At 33.6% G+C, this 21,615-nt stretch overlaps 1 protein-coding gene across 7 annotated transcripts in view; it reads right to left on the reverse strand.

The window, feature by feature from the left end:
- Positions 1–545: 545 nt before the first annotated feature.
- The window catches only part of NEK1 (NIMA related kinase 1), a 230,907-nt gene continuing 209,837 nt past the window's right edge, over positions 546–21,615 (reverse strand). For 4 of the 7 annotated variants that reach the window (XM_040626431.1, XM_040626432.1, XM_008685629.2 and 1 more), the window contains one exon: positions 546–2,563. In XM_040626431.1, coding sequence (XP_040482365.1) covers positions 2,550–2,563 — 14 coding nt within the window. In that variant the 3' untranslated portion in view covers positions 546–2,549. The remainder of the gene's footprint in view (positions 2,564–21,615) is intronic. The other 3 variants (XR_005833918.1, XR_005833919.1, XM_040626430.1) reach the window with 3 other exon arrangements.

The raw sequence follows: 21,615 nt of genomic DNA on the forward strand, positions 1-21,615 counted from the left end.
CTTCTGACTGGTTCATGGGGGCACTACCAGTTGGGAACCATTTCAAATTATGTTTGAGTGTAAAGGTACCTGGCCCACTCAGATTTTGGTGCTCAAGATACAGTACAAAACCACTTAAAGACTGGTTTGTGGTCATGACTTCTTAAGACATTTTTTGGTCATTTTCCTACAGTCCCTGAACTTGGGGTTGGGTTTAGTTCTAGTTCTCCCTTATTGTGAAGATGTAAACTCTGGAGTCCCACCTTAATGTAGGGTTTCCTACAGGATTCTCCAACTTGGATGGGCACTTGGCCTCATCTTTTATCTCCTTTGCTCCATGAGACACTATATCAAAGTGAAAGGTGTTGGATACTTTCAGGTCAAAACTACCTTTTTCTCTCCAATATGCACTAGCCCCTGGGTTGAGACTTTCTCCTAAGCTTTGGCCTTGCAACTCATCTTCTGACACCTTCTGTATTTTCAGATGTATATTAAAGATACACACATACACACACACACACGTGATCTTTAAAGATCTATCATCAATGAAGTGATCAAAGGTAGAGTATTTTTTAATTTATGAGGAAAAAACCCTTTATTTAGCATTAAAATTATTTCAACAGGAAGGCTCATTACAATAGTGTGTTATTCCTAGGAACAGGAAATCTCTGCCGAATTCTTAATGTATTAATACTAAGTATACTTTTTCCTACTGAATTTATTCTTTTTCACTCTCCAGGTGAAATAAATTAAAAAACCAGTGTGCTAAAAGCACAATGTTAGACCTGGAATTAGTCTGACTCTGGCCTTTTATGCAAGCGACTTCATTCATGTTACAATTCAAATGTCTTTGCCTGTTAAATGAAGGTAATATTAAATCATCCTCATAGCCCTTTCTAGCTCTAATTTATCAATCTATAGATGCCTCCACACTTCACTTCAAACACCTTTAATAGACCTTATTAAACAACAATAGCTCTCTTTCCAATGACACAATCTTCCCATAACAATCCAGAGCCACTCATTACCAATTGACTGGAGATGGCACAAATCCTATCTGTCATCCCTATTCTTGTATATATAAATGACATCTTTTGAAATATGGTTAAACAACTTTTCTACTGTGTTATATCCTTAGTTGCTTTTCTAATAGTTGTAATAGGTTAGCATTAGAAAATAACTCCCCAAAAGATCATTCTCATTTTTCAGGATTGTAGAGAATTAAAGTGCAGAAATCAAATTCTTCCTTGAAAAAAAAAAAAAAAAAGGAAACCATCAGATAAAACAAACAAAAGTATTCTCAGCTCACTGTAAAAGCATTCTATATTAAGAATAGTGCAAATAAGTAAAAGACAACTGATAGTGTACTTCAGGTAGAGAATAAAAATTTAATAGTAATATCATAAAATAAACATATAAAAATCAAGTATTTTGTTTTGGATGTTAGAAATAATATACATAATAAATTTAGCATGGTACTGAGAGTGCTGCAAGATAAGATTTTACTGTTCAAATTACAGAGTATGCCAATCAGGCTGCTATGTACTCTGGGTTTCAAAAATTATGCTTTTATTACTAAAAGCATCTGGACTTTAGGTATCTCTAATGAAACCATGTAATACCTGGTATATTGCAACTAAAGCTGTGTGACCATCATTTTAATGACCATAATGGAAATAAAAGAGGCAAACATTTCCCCCCTTTGGAATGCTAGTTACCCAAACTGTCACAGTGTCAAAATAAAAACAATTCCATTTTTGTATTGCCTTGGAAGCATATACATGAGAGAAAGTTAAAAACAAAAAGGGCAACTTTATGATATATGCTATGTCAATGTTAAAATTCATAAACTAATTTTTCAATATAATATTCCTGATTTTGGTCCTTAAAAACAATTAACAAACTTTTTAAATACCAGGAAATATAATTTTGCTATTTTTCCACAATCAAATTTTTCAATGATTTCTAAGACTGACTTCTACAGCCGGTTCCACTGAGCTAGTTTAGGAGACACACTGGTTGAAAAAGGACGGAGAATATAAACTTTAAGGCTAAAAATTCCATCTTCAAAATGTAAAGATTTAAATAGAGCCCTTGGCAAGGTTATTTAATACCAAACTGCTGACTACAAAAACATGTAGACAGAAAAAAAGGTCATGCTTAAATACTTAAATGAAAAACCATAGGCAAGTGTTTCATAATGTAAGTAATTCTCTCAACTTAAAGACATTTGCTCAAAGTAAAAGTTACCTTACCGCATTGGTAAATCTTTTTTAGAACCATTAAGTCCAGTTCTGGATCAATGTCTCTTATGCTTTGGTTGGATAAGTTAATAAAGTATATATTCTCTAGGAGCTTATTATAGAACTCAATGAACAAAATAAAATAGATAAAATACTAGAATCTTAATTGAAAAATGGCATGTTTCTCCATCTTTTTCATGCAATCAGCATGCCCATCATAAATCTGATATTTGTGGAAAATTGTTACACTTCCCACTGCAGCTTGTTTTTCTGATGAGCCAAATAAAATGCTTTCATACAGTTGAGAATTAAAGAATGTTCTGATGATTATTCATCATTATCTGTGAAAAAGAAAAAAAAGTTCACTTCAATGCAAATCAAACTATATCTACTTAGCAAAAACTGATTCTTTTTTATGCTAAAGGAAAGAGCTTTAATGCAGTTTTAAGTGTAGTTTTTATTTAATATCACTTAATATTATTTAATATCACATACTCAGTGTAAAATATTCAAACAGTACAATGAAGAATAAAGTGGGAAACAAAAATCACCTATAAGCCAAAGGCAGCCAATGTTAATAATTCTATGCAAATAACAAATTTTGAAAAAACTTTCCAAAATCTTTCTTAAATTGCGCATTTCCTCCTTAAAGCACATAATGGATAGAAGAACAGATAAGTGATAAAGCAAAATTATAAAATGCTAGTGGCAGAATCTAGGTGCTGGGTATATGGGTGATAAATGAAAAGTTCTTCCAACTTTTACATATGATGAAAATTTTACAATATGTTGAGAAAGAATGAATCACTGATATACTCTATGTCAGTTTCAGTGGTATTTTATTTTATAGATAAGGCATAATTAAATTAACCATTTCTACTTATAAACATGTTGGTTGCTACCAATTTTTCTTTATTCTAAAAAAACACTGTTGAATGAATTAAACAGACTGCTTGGTTTAATCCTACACAGCAATCACTATCTTTCACATTCTAGCAAAAGTGATCTTTCATTAAAATCCAAGTGTCAATTCAAGTCACCGCACTGCTTAAAACCCTCTTCTACACCTCCCCGCTACCTCAGAATAGAACCTATGCTCCTTATGTGGGTTGCAAAACCCTTCATGATATAACCTTCTAAATACGTCCAGTCTTAACTACTTAATTACCCATCTTCTCCAACCGTCCCTAGAATATATGCTTTAGTAACACTGACTTGGTTATAGTTCCCCTAATACATTTTGCATGCTTCTATGTTTAAGTACACATACTGATTTTGGGATAAACTCCCATTCATCTTTCAAAATCTAACTCCGACGTCCTCTCCTCTAGGAAGAATTACCCTGACATCTTTTATTTCTCCCGATATTGCTGGATCATTACTTTATGCAACACATATTTTATTGCTTCCAATGTTATACTCTGTACTATAATTTACTTATTTTTTACAATTTCGAAATGCTTCAAATAGAAAAGTACAGAGAGCAAACTAATGAACACACATTGTACCTAATACCTAGAATTAATAAAAGTTAATTTTGGGTCATATTGATTTGGATTATTTATTAAGAAAAACACATTACAGATAGAAAGTACCATTTTCCAATCTTATTGTCCTTTCTTCTTGACCAAGGGCATTATCAACATCCTAAACTGATGTGTATCTTTTCTTTTCATGGTTTTTTACTTTTATGGCATATATGCACACCTAAATAATATTGCTTTTAAACACTACATAAATGGTACTCTGTCCTACTTATTCCATTCATCGTATTTGTGGGGCTTATCCATACTGATAGGTGAAAATTAAGTTCATTTGTTTTAACTGCTATAGAGAACTTCATTACATAAGCACAGCACAATATCCATCTAAAATAAATGTGGAAGGAAAGTCTACAGGCACAGACTGCCAAGACTGATACTCTACATGAGGACTTGGTGGCCTTTGCCATTCTACCATTGCCACAGCTATAATCCCTTCCCTTGTAGAGGAACTTTTTAGGAATAATGTAAAATAATTTACACATTTTACTAGTTCTATTTGACTTCTGACTCTGGATAGTACTTAGCTATGGACTAAATGGCATTAATTTTACTAATAGCTGCAGTTGCAGATGCTTACCAAACCTATATTCTAACAGGATCAGGCAGCCGAAGAGGGGAGGCCATCTTTTGAGGACTCAGATCATTTTCAGTAAAATAAAACAGAAATGTATTTTAGATGATCTTTTAAACTTATTTTTTAATGACACTGATACCACTTTTGGGTGAACAACATATAATTTACTTATCCTCTCCCTTCATTAATCTCCCCCTCCCCTAAAACAGAAAATCAAAGTGTGTAAATACCATATGCAGATGACATGGTTTAATTATTATCTCCTAATGTGGTTTTAAAGAACAATCTATAAGACAACTAGATTTAGGGTCTAAGTATTTCCAATAAGAATGACTTTGAAATGGTTATTCTAAATCTAATCACTGTCTAACATTGAACTGTTCTAGGATTAATACAAAACAGCAATTTATTTATATAGTTCCATATACATTTTACAACCAGTTTAGTGAGTTTATATATTAGTATATGTAATTTTTACATATTAGTAAGTTGCAATGTTTTAGGGGCTTCAATAAGATATTTTTTAGAAGGTTTCCAGGGTAAGTATTTGATTAACTGCTTTATACTTTTTCTAGGCTCAAGGATATACTGATAGGCTTTATGATACAGAACTTCAGGGTCCTCATCCCTTTTCATTTGTGTGATATGAAATTTGTATGAAATTCTGATATTGCTTCTTTTTCTTTTTTTAGATTGAAGACTAACAGACACACAATATTGTATTAGTATCAAGTGTACAACATATTGATTTGATATTTATATACACTACAAAATGATCACAAGGTCTAGTTACAGTCTGTCACTGTACAAAGCTGTTACAATGTTATTAAGTATATTCCCTATGCTGAACATTATATCCCTTGTCTTCTTTTATAACTGAAGACTGTACCTCTTAATCCCTTCACTTATTCCATCATCCCTCCCACCTTCCCTCCACTCTGGCAACTACCAGTTTGTTCTCTATATCTATGACTCTGTTTCTGTTACTGTTCTGTTTCTTTTGTTTTTTTTTTTTTTTTTTGGTTCCACATGTAAGTCATATGACATTCGTCTTTCTCTGATTTATTTCATATAGCATAATACCCTCTAGGTCTATCCATGTTGTTGCAAATGGCAAGAATTCACTCTTTCTGTTGGCTGAGTAGTATTCCATTGTGTATATTTGCCACATCTTTATCCATTATCTATGTATGGACATTTAGGTTGCTTCCATATTTTGGCTACTGTAAATATTACTGCAATGAACATGAATGCATATGTCTTTTTGAATTAGTATTTTCTTTTTTTAATTTTTAAGTAATCTCTACACCCAACATGGAGCTTGAACCCATAACCCAGAGTTCAAGAGTCGCATGCTCTACCAACTGAGCCAGCCAGGCGCCCCACTGATTTAGTATTTTTAATTTCTTTGGATAAATACCTAGAAATGGAATTGGATTGTATGGTAGTTCAATTATTAATATTTTGAGGAACCTCCATACTGTTTTCCACAATGGCTGCACCAATTTACATCCCACCAAGAGTTCCCTTTTTTCTACCTCCTTGTCAATACTATTTCCTATCTTTTTTTTATAATAGCCATTCTGACAGGCTTAAGGTGGTATCTCTTTGTGGTTTTGACTTTAATTTCCCTGATGGTGAGTGATGTGGAGCATCTTTACATGTGCTTGTTGGCTATCTTTATGTCTTCTTTGGAAAAGTGGCTATTCAGGTCCTCAGCCTTTTTTTAATCGGTTTGGTTTTTTTTTTGATATTGAGTTTTATGAGTTCTTTATATATTTCAAATGTTAGTCCCTTATTGAATATGTCTTTTTTTAATATCTTCTCCCATTCAGAAGGTTGCCTTTTCATTTTGTTGATTGTTTCCTTTGCTGTGCAAAAGCTTTGTAGTTTGATGTGGTGCCCCTTGTATATTTTTGCATTTGTTGTCCTTGCCAGAGGAGACAGATCCAAAAAAGTATTGCTAATACCAATGTCAAAGAGCTTACGGCCTATGTTTTATTCTCAGAGTTTTATGGCTTCAGGTATTATTTTAAGTCTTTAATCCATTTTAAGTATATTTTTATATGTGGTGTAAGAAAGTGGTCCAGTCTCATTCTTTTACATGTAGCGCTCCAGTTTTCCCAACATCACTTAGTGAACAGACTGTCTTTTCCCTGTAATTTCTTGCCTCCTTTGCTGTAGGTTAATTGAACATATAAGCATGTAAGCATGGGTTTATTTCTGGGCTCTCTATTCTGTTCCATTAATAATATGTGTCTGTTTTTGTGCTAGTTTTGATTACTACAGCTCTGTAGGATAGTTTAAAATCAGGGAGTGTGATACCTCTTCGTTCTTCTTTCCCAAGATTGCTTTGGCTATTCAAGGTCTTTTGTGATTGCATATAAATTCTAGGATTATTTTGATAGGGATTGCAATGAATCTGTAGACTGCTTTGGGTAATATGGACATTTTAACATATTATTTCTTCCAAATGATTTTGAACAGTGTATCTTTCCATTTATTTGTGTCATCTTCAATTTTTTTTCATCAATGTCTTATTTTTTTCAGAGTACAGGTCTTTCACCTACTTGGATAAATTTATTCCTAGGTATTTTACTCTTGTTGATGCAATTATAAATGGGATTGTTTTCTTAATTTCTCTTTCTGCTAGTTTGTTATTAGCGCATAGTAACACAACATCTTCAATTTCTTTCATAAGTTTTATAGTTTTCAGAGTACAGATCTTTTACCTCTTAGGTTAGGTTTATTCCTAGGTATCTTATGTTTTTTGGTGCAATTATAAATGGGATTGATTCCTTGATTTCTCTTTCTGCTGCTTCATTATTGGTGTATAGAAATGCAACAGATTTCTGTATGTTGATTTTGTATCCTGCAATTTTACTGAATTCGTGTATCAGTTCTAGCAATATTTTGGTGGAATCTTTCGGATTTTCTACAGAGTATCATGTCATCTGCAAATAGTGAAAGTCTAACTTCCTTGCCAGTTTGGATGCCTTTTATTTCTTTTTGTTGTCTGACTGCTGAGGCTAGGACTTCCAGTAATATTACTCAGACATTAAAAAAAAAATCTTGGCATTTGCAACAACGTGGATGGAGCTAGAGTGTATTATGCTAAGTGAAATAGTCAGAGAAAGACAAATACCATATGATTCTACTCATCTGAGGAATTTAAGAAATGAAACAGATGAACATTGGGGGAGAAAAAGAGAGAGGCAAACCATAAAACAGACTCTTAACTATAGAGAACAAACTGAGGGTTGTTGGATGGGAGGTGGGTAGCTGGATGGATTAAATGGGTAATGAGTATTAAGGAATGCACTTGTGACAAGCATTCCGTGTTATATGTAAGTGATAAATCACTAAATTCTACTCTTGAAACTAATATTACACTGTATGATCTAACTAGAATTTAAATAAAAACTTGAAAGTAAAAGAAAGAGAGAGAAACACACAGATTTTTATATATTGCTTTTGTATTGTGCAACTTTCCTGACTTCAATTATTATTTCTAATAGTTTTTGTGTGGAGGCTTTAAAGTTCTCCCTATACGGTATCCTTTCATCTGGGAAAAGTAACCGTTTTACTTCTTTTTTTCCAATTTTGATGATTTTTATTTCCTTTTCTTGTCCAACTGCTGTGGCTAGGACTTCCAATACTATATTGAATAAAAGTGCTGACAGTGGGCATCCTTGTTTTGTCCTTATCTTAGAGGAAAAGCTTTTGACTTTTCACCACTAAGTACGATGCTTACTGTGGGTTTATCATATATTAAGTTATATAATATTATATTACATATTATATTATATTATATTATATTATATTATATTATATTATATTATATTATATTATATTATATTATATTATATTATATTATATTATATTATATTATATTATATTATATTATATTATATTATATTATATTATATTATATTATATTATATTATATTATATTATATTATATTATATTATATTATATTATATTATATTATATTATATTATATTATATTATATTATATTATATTATATTATATTATATTATATTATATTATATTATATTATATTATATTATATTATATTATATTATATTATATTATATTATATTATATTATATTATATTATATTATATTATATTATATTATATTATATTATATTATATTATATTATATTATATTATAAATGGATACTGAATTTTAGCAAGTGCTTTTACTGCATCTACTGAGATGATCATGCCTTTTATTCTGTGTTTTGTTAATGTGGTGTATCACATTGATTTGTGAATACTGTACCATCCTTCCATCCCCAAAATAAATGCCACTTGATCATGGTGTATGATCCTTTGAATGTATTGTTGAATTAATTTACTAATATTTTGTTGAGGATTTGCATCTATGTTCACCAGGGATACTGGCCTATAACTTTCTTTTTTTTTGTAGTGTCTTTTTCTGATTTTAGGTCTCAGGGTAATGCTGGCCTCATAGAAAGAGCTTGGAAGCATTCTTTCCTCTTCAATAATCTGGTAGTTTAAGAATGATAGATACTAACTTTTAAAAAATGTTTCGTAGAATTACCTGTGAATCTGTCTGGTCCTGGAGTTTTATTTGTTGGGAGGTTTTTGTTTTTTGTTTCTGTTTTTTTGTGTTTTTACTGCTTCAATTTCATTACTTGTAATCAGCCTGTTCAAATTTTCTATCTCTTCCTAATTCAGTTTTAGAAGACTATTTGTTCTAGGAACCTATCCATTTCTTCTAGGTTTTCTATTTATTGGTGTATAGCTATTTGTAGTAGTCTTTTATGATCCTTTGTATTTCTGTGGTATTGGTTATAATTTCTCTTTCATTTCTGATTTTATTTGGGCCCTCTCTCCTTTTTTCTTGATGAGTCTTGCTAAAGATTTATCAATTTTATCTTTTCAAATAGCCAACTTTTAGTTTCATTAATCTTTTCCACTGTTTGTTTAGTCTCTATTTTATTTCCTTTGTGATCTTTATTATTTCTTTCCTCTACTAACTTTGGGCTTATTCTTCTTTTTCTAATTCCTTGAGATGTAAGGTTAGATTATTTACGCTTTTTCTTGTTTCTTGAAATGGGCATGTATTGCTACAACCTTCCTTCTTATAACTGCTTTTGCTGCGTCTCATAGATTTTGGAGCACTGTGTTTTCATTTGTATTTGGCTCAAGGTATTTTCTGATTTCCTCTATCATTTGATCCATTGGTTTAGTAGCATGTTGAAGTCTCTACATGTTTGTTTTTTCCTAGTTTCCTTCTTGTAGTTGGTTTCTAGTTTCATACCATTGTGGTCAGTAAAGATGTTTGATATGGGGACGCCTGGGTGGCAGAGTGGTTAAGCGTCTGCCTTTGGCTCAGGGCGTGATCCCAGCGTTATGGGATTGAGCCCCACATCAGGCTCCTCCGCTATGAGCCTGGTTCTTCCTCTCCCACTCCCCCTGCCTGTGTTCCCTTTCTTGCTGGCTGTCTCTATCTCTGTCAAATAAATAAATAAAATCTTAAAAAAAAAAAGATGTTTGATATGATTTCAATCTTCTTAATTTTTTTTTTTTTTTTGTGGTCTAACATATGATCTGTTCTGGAGAATGTTCACGTGCACTTGAGAAGAATGTTCTGTTTTGGGATGGAATGTTCTTTTTTTTTTTTTTAAGATTTTTATTTATTTAGTAAATGTATGTAGTATCTTTTTCTACCCCTTCACTTTCAGTCTGTGTCTTAAGATTTGAATTGAGTCTCTGGTAGACAGCATACAGATGGGACTTTCTTTTTTTTCTTTTTTTTTTTTTTAATATACATTTAGCCACCCTATGTCTTTTGAGTGAAGCATTTAGTCTACTTACATTTAAAGCTATTATATCAGGTATATATTTATTGCCATTTTATTGTTTTCTTGTTTCTATAGTTCTTGTCTGTTCCTTTCTTCTTCTCTTGCTCTCTTATGATTTTTCTTTAGAGTTAAATTTGGTCTCCTTTCTCTTTATTTTTTTGTGCATGTATTACAGGTTTTCGATTTGTGGTTACTGTGAGGTTCATATATAACAATTTATGTGTATGCCAGTCTATTTTAAATTGGTGGGTATTTCAAAAACCAGGGATGTACTGTATGGTGACTAACATAATATAATAAAAAATACTAAAAAAATAAATTGGTGGGTATTTAATTCTGAACACATTATAAAAGCACTACATTTTTACTCCTCCTCCCACATCATGTTTAAGTTTTTGATGTCATACTTATTTTACATCTTTTTGTTTGGTGTATCCCATAATTATTGTAAATTTAGTTGATTTTATTACTTTTGTCTATAACCCTCATACTAGCTCTGTAAGTCATTGATTCACTACCTGTCCTATATGTTTGCCTCTACTGGTGTGATTTTTTTCTTTTATATAATTTCTTATTCCTAGTTATGGCCTGCCTTCTTTTCTGCTTAAAAAAGACCCTTTAATATTTCTTTTTAAAGCTGATTTAGTAGTGATGAATTCTTGTAACTTTTGCTTGTCTGGGAAAATGTACCTCCCCTTCAATTCTGAATATTAACCTTGTCTGGTAGAATATTCTTGGTTGTTAGTTTGTTCCTTTCAGCACTTTGAATATATCACGCAACTCTCTTCTGGCCTGCAAAATTTCTGCTGAAAAATCAGCTGACAGTCTGCAAGGGTTCCCTTACATGTAACTGTTTTTCTCTTGCTGTTTTACAGATTTTCTCTTTATCTTTAATTTTTGACATTTTAATTATTATGTGTCTTAGTGTGGCTCTCTTTCAGATCATCTTGTTTGGGACCCCCTGTGCTTCCTGGATATAGATGTGTTTCCTTTCCCCAAGCTAGGGACGTTTTCAGCTAGTCTTTCTTTCTTTCTTTCTTTCTTTCTTTCTTTCTTTCTTTCTTTCTTTCTTTCTTTTTTTTTTAAAGATTTTATTTATTTGTCAGAGAGAGAGAGAGAGAGAGAGAGAGTGCACACATAAGCAGGGGGAATGGCTGGAAAAGGGAGAAGCAGGCTCCCTGCTGAGCAAGGAGCCTGATGTGGAACTCAAACGCAGGACCTGAGCTGAAGGCAGACACTTAACTGACTGAGCCACACGGGCATCCCAGCTACTATTTCTTCAAATAAATTTTCTAACCCTTTCTCTCTCTCTTCTCCTTCTGAGTCTCCTATAATGCACTTGTTAATATGCTTGATGTTGTTGCACAGGTCCCTTTAACTATCCTAATTTTCTTTTTCTTTCTGCTGTTCAGTTTGGGTGATTTAGAATATCCTGTCTTACAGTTCACTGATCTGTTCTATCATCTAATCTGCTATTTATTCTCTCTGGTATGTTTTTCATTTCTGTTAATGTTTTCTTCCTCTCTCATTGCTACTTTCTTTTATTTTCTTTTTTGAAATTCTCATTGTGTTCATCCATTCTTTCCCTGAGTTCAGTCAGCATTTTTATGTCTATTATGCTGTACTCTTTATCAGGTAGACTGCTATCTTCATTTTCTTCAGTTCTTTTTCTGAAGTTTTGTCTTATACTTTTGTTGGGACATATTCCTCCATCTCCTATTTGGCCTAACTCTTGTATCTGTTTCTATGTATTACATGGTTCAGGTCCATTTCTTGATCTGAAGAAAGGCTTTATGTAGGAGATGTCCTGTGTAGCCCAGAAGCACAACACAATCCCCCCCACCCCTTGCCACCAGAGCCAGGTACTCCAAAGATCATCTGTGTGGGCTGCATATATCCTCCTGTTCTGGTGGAACCTTGACTGCTGTGGCTACAATGGTGGGAGGGGGTTGTCTCTGGCCCAGATAGCAGTGAGGCCCAGCCAATATGCAGAGTTGTACAGAGTTCTGAAGGATGCATGTGCCCTGGCATTAGCTATCTACAGGAAAGATTCCATAATGGCTCCTGCCAGTGCCAGGATCAGCATGGCAGAACAAGGTAGTAAAAATGGCTGCTGCCAGTCTCTGTCACTGGGAAGAATCCAGCAGTTGCTCCAAGATTAGTAAGTATTCTCCTTCACCTATGGTTTATGTGTTTTTGATCTGGTGTTTCGTGCTCGTTTCTGGGTTGAATGAGTCTGTAGTCAAGACCTTTAAGTGTAGGTTTTCCTTTCTCTATAGATCAATGTTGATTTCCAAAAGCAGGTATTTTGGGGACTTGTCTCTCCTCTACAGGATCTAAGGACTGGGGTGTCTGATGTGGAGCTCAAATCAACCATTCCTCAGGAAAAAAGTTCTATACCTTTGAGATCCCTCTTGACCATGGAGTGCTGCACCAGGGGTGTGGGTTTTTTTCTGTAGTGAGATCGTATCTATGCCTTTTCTATCCATCTCAGTGCTATCCCTTGTTGTGGAGTTTTCATTCATCCACTTTCTAGGACTCCTTCAGAAGGAATTATTCATTATGTACTTGTGGATTTGTTGTGCCTGTGGAAGGAGGTGAACTTCCGATCTTCCTATGCTACCACGTTGAACCCTCTCCCAGTATCACTTCTTGAGGAGTGTATAAGCCTAGCCTGATTTCTGGTGCTTTGTAGGAGAGATAGCCCTTTTGAAGCCACTCAACTATCCAAAAAACATGTCAATTCTACTCTGTGGCTCAGTCAACTGCTACAGTTCTCAGCTTAAGGAGCAATACCAAATAAAGGTTTTCCAAATATTCGTCAAGCAAAGTTGAACCCCAAGCACATTGCTGATTACTTACAAAAAGCAGTATTGAAACAATACTTATCGAGAACTGCCTGAAGGATAAACAATCTGATTATGAATACAACTAGTTTGGCATTCTACACAGATTAACTTAAGTGGAGTCATTCTCTGGCTTCATGCCATCAAATTATACTAGGTCATATTATGAGAAAGAGGCCCATGAAATCCAAATATTGTAAAAATTACTAAAGATAATTTTTAGTTCATTATATAGCACTGTTTTATAAAACCAGGGTTCAAGATCTCAATAAAATCAGAAATATTCAAGTTCCAGATAATGTTTAAATTTTATATACTAATTTTGAAAACAAATAACATTTCAATATTTAGAGGAAAAACATCTGTTTTACAGTAGTAATTCTCAATTGACAGATATTTTGAAAGACTAAGGCTTGACTTTTTTGCTAAGGCCTATGGACTGATGCTTTTTTTTTTTTAAGATTTATTTATTTGACAGAGATAGAGACAGCCAGCAAGAGAAGGAACACAAGCAGGGAGAGTGGAAGAGGAAGAAGCAGGCTCCTAGCAGAGAAGCCTAATGTGGGGCTCGATCCCAGAATGCTGGGATCACGCCCTGAGCCGAAGGCAGATGCTTAACGACTGCGCCACTCAGGCACCCCTGATTCTTGAAGTCTAATAAAAGTTTCCCCTTTTAAAGAAATCCACATGTTATTAAAATTTGAGGAACACTGTATGATTCTGCCTGCTTTTAAGAACCATGGGAAAATTGTTCCTTTGTTTTAATACCAAAAATAGCTGTCTTTTGAGTGACGTGTTTTATCTCAAGAACAGTGACTCATGTAATTAATTAGGTTTCCTGCTTTGCTAGAAAGATAAGCACCAAATTTATGACCTATTTTCGCAAAATGTAGAGGCCCTTTGAACATTAAATTTGTATTCTCACCTCATTCTTGGCTTAATAATCATTGCTTATGCTCATTTGCTTGAAATGCTGACTTTCCCAATCATTTTTTAAACTTATTTTTACCTTGCACTGTATATATTTTTAAGTGCAATGTTAAAGTTTTTGACAAGATAGAATATAAATAAAACTTATGAAAATTTATATCACTAAAATTAAGCAACTTTTTAAACATTTCAAATCCTCAAATCACTTTAGCATACAAATCATATCTTTAAAGTAATTTTGACAGATATTCTAGAACAGAATTCTTGTTCAAAATATTCAGAATCAGTTTACAAATTCACTCTAAAAATTAAGCTCATTACTTCGTGATGAGATACCTAAAAACTAAAAGACAACAAATTTATCTTGATTCCCACTTCATTCACTAAGCTTGGCTTCAAGAAACTTTAAAACTTTGTCCAAAAAAACCTAAATATGCCCGGAATAAACACTCATACAAAGAAAGACAATCAAAAGAAACTGTCAGTGAAATTCCAGAAGTTTCAAGATATTTTGTGTAATGGAGAATCTTCATTAGATAAATTTATATCTCTACTTTAAAGAAACTATTATTTATTTGGATATATAAGTTCTGACATTTTTCCCCCCAAAGTGATGCAATGGTTCTTTAATACTTCTTTAAAGGAAAAGAGCTCCCTTAAGGATCAACAGTAGATCAGTGGATGCAGAAGAACATATCAGTAATCTGGAAGACAGGGAAATGGAAAGCACCCAAGCTGAACATCAAAAAGAGAAAAGAAAATTTTAAATGAGGATAGGTTAAGGCATCTCTTAGATAACACCAAGCAAACATTCGTATATAGGGGTCCCAGAAGAAGATGAAAGAGAGAAAGGGGTAAAAAACTTATTTGAGGAAATAATAGCTAAAAACTTCCCTAACCTGGGAAAGGAAATAGACTTTCAGGTCCAAGAAGCAGGGAAGTTCCAAGGAGGTCCACACCAGGACACATAATAATTAAAATGTCAGAGGTTAAGGATGAAGAAAGAAAGACTTTTTAATGGCAGCAAAAGATAAACAAAAAACCTACAAGGGAAAACCAATAAAGCTCTCAGCTGATTTACCAGCAGAAATTTTGCAAGCCAGAAAGAGTAGCATAATGTATTCAAAGTGCTGAAAGGAGGGGCGCCTGGGTGGCACAGCGGTTGGGCGTCTGCCTTCAGCTCAGGGCGTGATCCTGGCATGATGGGATCGAGCCCCACATCAGGCTCCTCCACTGTGAGCCTGCTTCGTCCTCTCCCACTCCCCCTGCTTGTGTTCCCTCTCTCGCTGGCTGTCTCTAGCTCTGTCAAATAAATAAATAAAATCTTAAAAAATAAAAAAAATAAAAAAAACAAAGTGCTGAAAGGAAAAAGCCTACAAAAAATAATATTCTACCCGGCAAATTATCCTTCATATTTGAGGGAAAGATAGAGTTTCTGAAACAAAAAAAGATAAAGGAATTTATTACTATTAAACCAGTCTTATAAAAAATGTTAAAGGGAATTCTTTAAGTTGAAAAGAAATAGCTATAATTAGACAAAAGAAAATGATGAAAAGGACAAACAATATGACAGCATGTACATTAAATGTGGAGAAGGGAGAAAAGAAGTTTTTAAGAATGTGTTTGAACTTAAATTACCATCAAATTAATATAGACTGCTATATACTTAGGATGTTATATATGATCCTCATGGTAACCACAAACCCCAAACTTGTAATAGATACACAAAAAGTAAAAAGGAAAACAAAGCCAAAGATAATACTACAAAAATTCATCAATCACAAAGAAAGAGAGCAAGAGAAGGGAACAGACATTACAAAAAAAAACCCAGAAAACAACAGATTGGCAGTAAGTACATACATATCAATTAATTACTTTAAATGTGAATGGCTTAAATGGCCCAATCAAAAGACATACGGTGGTGAGATGTGTAAAAAAAACCCACAACCCATCTATAGGCTGCCTACACGAGATTCACCTCATATCTAAAGACACATATAGACTGAAAGTAAAGGAATGGAAAAACATTTACTGAGCAAAAGGAAGCCAAAAAGAAAAAAAAAAAAAAAAGCCATGGTAGAAATACTTTATATTAGACAAAATAGATTTTATTTATTTATTTATTTTTTAAAGATTTTATTTATTTATTTGACAGAGATAGAGACAGCCAGAGAGAGAGGGAACACAAGCAGGGGGAGTGGGAGAGGAAGAAGCAGGCTCATGGCAGAGGAGCCTGATGCGGGGCTCGATCCCATAATGCCGGGATCACGCCCTGAGCCGAAGGCAGACGCTTAACGACTGAGCCACCCAGGCGCCCCCGACAAAACAGATTTAAAACAAAGACTGCAGGGGCACCTGAGTGGCTCAGTTGGTACATGTCTGCCTTCTGCTCAGGTCATGATCTCAGGGTCCTGGGACTGAGCCCCACATCAGGCTCTCAGCTCAGCGGGGAGCCTGCTTCTCCCTTTCCTCCCCACTCATGCTCTCTCTTGCTATCTCTCTCTAATAAATAAATAAATAAATAAATAAATAAATAAATAAATAAATAAAATATTCTAAAAAATAAAAAAACAAAGACTGCAACAAGAGAGAAAAAGAGCATTACATCATGATAAAGGGATCAATCCAATAAGAGGATACAACAATAGTAAACATCTATGCACTCAACACTGGAGCACCTTAAATACATAAAGCAAATATTAATGGACATACAGAAACTGATGGTAATATAATAATAGTAGGGGACGTTAACACTCCACTTACACCAATGGCTAGATTATCCAGGCAGGAAATCAAAAGGAAAGAGTATCTTTGAATGACACATTAAACCAGATGGACATAAGAGATAAACAGAACATTCCATTCCAAAACAACAGAATACACATTCTTTTCAAGTGCACATGGAACATTCTCCAGAATAGATCATGTTTGGCCACAAAACAACCCTTAGTAAATTTAAGAAAATTGAAATCATACCATGCATTTTTTTCCAACCACAACAGTATAAAGCTAGAAATAAATCACAGATAAAAACTGGAAAAAACAATACATGGAGACTAAACACCATGATATGAAACAGCCAATGGGCTAACGAAACAAAGAAGAAACCAAAAAATACATGGAAACAAATGAAAATGAAAACACAGTGGTCCAAAATCTCTGGGACGCAGCAAAAGCAGTTCTAAGAGGGAAATAAAATGACAGAGGCCTATGTCAAGAAACAAGATAAAGCTTAAATAAACAATCTAACCTTATACCTAAAGGAACCAGAAAAAGAACAAAGCCCAAGCTGAGTAAAAGGAAGGAAGATAAAAAATTCAGAGCAGAAATAAATGAGACAGAGACTAAAAGAATAGAAAAAAAATCAATGAAACCAAGAGCTGTTTTTTTCAAAAGATAAACAAAATTGGTAAACTCTTAGCCAGACTCATCAAGAAAAAAGAGAGAAAGGACCCAAGTTAATAAAATTAAATGAGAGAGAAGTAACAACTGACAACACAGAAATACAAAGGATTATAAAAGAATGCTACAAAAAATTATATGCTAAACAAATTGGACTAGAAGAAATGGATATACTTCTAGAAACATACAATCTTCCAAAACTGAATAAGGAACAAACAGATAATCTGAACAGATAACTGGTAAATAAATTGAATTGATAATCAAAAAAATAAAAGAACAGATGGAGCAACAGGTGAATTCTACTAAACATTTAAAGAATTAATACCTATTCTCCTCAAACTATTTCAAAAATAGAAGGAAAGCTTCCAAATACATTCTATGAGGCTAGCATTATCCTCACACCAAAACTAGACAAAAATACCACAAAACCAAAAAACTACTGGCCAATATCCCTGATGAACATGCAAAAATTCTCAACCAACTGCATTCAACATTACATTCAAAGGATCATTCACCACAATCAAGTGGGATTTTTTCCAAGGATGCAAGGACAGTTCAATATTCACAAATCAATTAATCTGATACATAATACATTAACAAAACAAAGGATAAAATCACATGATCATCAATAGATGCAGAAAAACCATTTTATAAAATTCAACATCTCTTCATGATAAAAACTCTCAACAAAATAGGTTTAGAGGGAAGATACCTCAACATAATAAAGACCATTTATGAAAGCCCCATAGCCAACGTCATACTCAGTGGTGAAAAACTGAGAGCTTTTCCTTTAATATTAGGAAAAAGACAAGTTATATCCACTCTTGCCACTATTATTCAACATAACACGAAGTTCTAGCCACAACAATCGGATGATAAAAAGAAATGAGGCATCCAAATTGGTAAAGAAGTTAAACTGTCACTATTTGCAGATGACATGACAGTATACAAAGAAAATCCCAAAGGCTCCAACAAAAAACTACTAGACAAAATAACTAATTCAGTAAAGTCCTGGGATACAAAATTAATACCCAGAAATCAGTTGCATTTCTATACACTAATAATGCTGTAGAAAGAGAATTTAAGAAAACAACCGCATTTACAATTGCACCAAAAAGAATAAAATACCTAGGAATAAACCAAAGACATGAAAGACCTATACTCTGAAAACTGTTAACACTGATGAAAGAAACTGAAGATGACACAAATGGAAAGATACTCCACGTTCATGGATTAGAAGAATTAATATTGCCAAAATGTATTACCCAAAGCAATCTACAGATTCAGTGCAATCCTATCAAAATACCAACAGCATTTTTCATAAAACTAGAATATTGAAATTTGTATGCAACCACAAAATAACCCAAATAGCCAAAGCAATCTTAAGAAAGAAAAACAAAGCTGAAGGTATCATAATTTCAGATTTCAAGATATACTACAAAGCTGTAGTAATCCAAACTATATGGTACTAGCACAAAAATAGACATATAAATCAATGGAAGAAAATAGCCCAGAAATAGACCTTTAATTATAGGGTCAATTAATCTATGACAATGGAGGCAAGGATATACAATGGGGAAAAAGTCTCTTCAATAAATGCTGGTGGGAAAATTGGACAGCTACATGTAAAAGAATGAAACTGGACCATGTCTTAACACCATACACAGAAATAAATGAAAGACCCTAATGTGAGCCTGGAAACCATAAAAATCCTAGAAGAGAACACAGTAATCTCTCTGACACCAGCCATAGTAACATTTTTCTAGATAAGTCTTTTCAGACAAGGGAAACAGAAACAAAAACAAACCATTGGATCTCCATCAAAATAAAAAGCTTTTGCACAGTAAAGGACACCATCAACAAAACGAAAAGGCAATTTATTGAATGGGAGAGGATATTTGCAAATGATATATCTGATAAGGGGTTAATACGCAAAATATATAAACAACTTATACAACCCAACACCAAAAAAAAACCCAAACAATCTGATTAAAAAATGGGCAGAGAACATAAATAGACATTTTACCAAAGACGACATATAGATGGCTGACAGGCACATGAAAAGATGCTCAATATCACTAATCAACAGAGAAATGCAAATTGATAATGGGATATTACCTTACGTAAGTCTGAATGGCTAGTATCAAAAAGACAAGAAATAACAAGTGTTGGTGAGGATATGGAGAAAAAGGAACCTCACACACTGTTGGTACAAAAGTAAATTGGTACAACCATTGTGGAAAACAGGAATGGAAGCTCCTCAAAAAATCACAAATAGAAATACCATTTGATCCAACAATTCCACTACTGGGTATTTAAAATGAAAACACGAATTCGAAAAGATATATGCACCCTTCTGTTTATAGCAGCATTATTAACAAGAGCCGAGATATGGAAGCAACTTAAGTGTCCATCAACATATGAATGGATATGATGTGTGCACACACACACACATACACACACACACTGGAATATCACATAGCCATAAAAAAGGATGAGAGTGTGTCCTTTGTGACAACATAAATGGACCCAGAGGTATTTTCCTAAGTAAGTCAGACTGAGAAAGAGGAATACCATATGATTTCACTCATATGTAGAACCTAAAAAAAAAAAAAAAAAAAAGAATAAGGAAACAAAAAGCAGAATCAGACTTACAGAGAACAAACTGATGGTTGCCAGAGAGGGGGTTGAGAGGACAGGCAAAATGGGTGAAGAGGAGTGGGTGATACAGGCTTCCAGTTATGGAATGAACAAATCATGGGAAGAAAAGGCATAGTATAAGGAATATAATTAATGATACCGTAATAGCACTGTATGGTGACAGACAGTAGCTACTTGTGGTGAGCACAGCATAAAGTATAAAGTTTTCAAGTCGCTATGTTGTACACCTGAAACTGGTATAACATTGTGTGTCAACTCTAAACAAATAAAAAAATTAAAAAGAAAAGAAAGGAGCTCCTTTAAGTTTCTTTTGATAGGTTTGATAGCACTACCATACATATGAAATACTATTCTGGTTTTGCCTATTTGTGATCTTAATTATTAAGCAGGCTAAAGAAAATCATAATTAAGAACATATGTTGCACTAATTACTGGCTTATATTCAATCCATTACTTGTTGCTAATGACCCTAATATTTTCTTGGCAGTTATTTTGTTAAGAATACTAATGAAGATGCAGTGGTTTTTGAATCTATAAGGTAAGGGTACCCACTGTACCTGAAGATTTTCTAGGTTTTTTTTTTTTTAGATTTTATTTATTTATTTATCAGAGAGAGCGAGCGAGCGAGCACAAGCAGAGGGAGTGGCAGGCAGAGGGAGAAGGCTCCTTGCTGAGCTAGATGCCCGATGTGGGACTCAATCCCAGGACCCTGGGATCATGACCTGACCCGAAGGCAAATGCTTAACCGACTGAGCCACCCAGGCGTCCAGAGATTTTCTGGTTCTGACTTAACAATAACTATTAGAGTTTTTAGAAAACTTTTACTTACCAATTTGAAAAAAAATTTTTTTTTGGCTGAACTTTATGGTCAATATAAATAAGTTTATAACTTAACTAAGTAAAGTTGCTCCCAAAATAAAAGACATTCTTGAATTTGATTTTAGGAAACTTAATTTTTCATGAGTAAAAACATCAAATGTTTTTATTAAAAGCCTGGCTCTAAAATACCTGAACTGCATATTAATGCTCCACTCGTATGAACACTATATCTAGGTATTCACCATCTTGTGCCCAAAGGCATCTACAGCTTCAAAACAGATCTTATTTGCAATCTTAGTACTCTCCAAGTTATCCAGAATACTACTATGAGACTGAACTTTATAAAACATCTCCTTCACTCTGTCAGTTCTTTCAGTTCACACACCTTCTATGATTTCCTCTATGTACTTTAAACACTTCATGGTATCTAATCACCAGTAGTCTTCTTTTTTTATTTAAATTCCAGTTAGTTAACATATAGTGTAATATTAGTTTCAGGTGCACAATACAGTGATTCAACACTTCCACACAACAAAGACTATTTTCAATAAGAAGCTTCCAATGTTAACTCTAATACACGTTGATTTTTACTGTTTTCTGACAAGTTACGGCTCTACATTTCTTTCTAGTTTTCACAATCTAAGCTTCCCTTCTCTAATTCCTACTGCACTGAAAAGTATTTTAGAATATGCATTTTTATATATAGTTCTACATTTTCATATACTATGTCTCATCTTCCAAATTCAACATGTAAGCAGACTACATCTTTTAACGTCCAT

Source organism: Ursus maritimus, unplaced genomic scaffold (assembly GCF_017311325.1).
Source record: "Ursus maritimus isolate PB19 unplaced genomic scaffold, ASM1731132v1 scaffold_11, whole genome shotgun sequence".
NCBI lineage: Eukaryota > Metazoa > Chordata > Mammalia > Carnivora > Ursidae > Ursus > Ursus maritimus.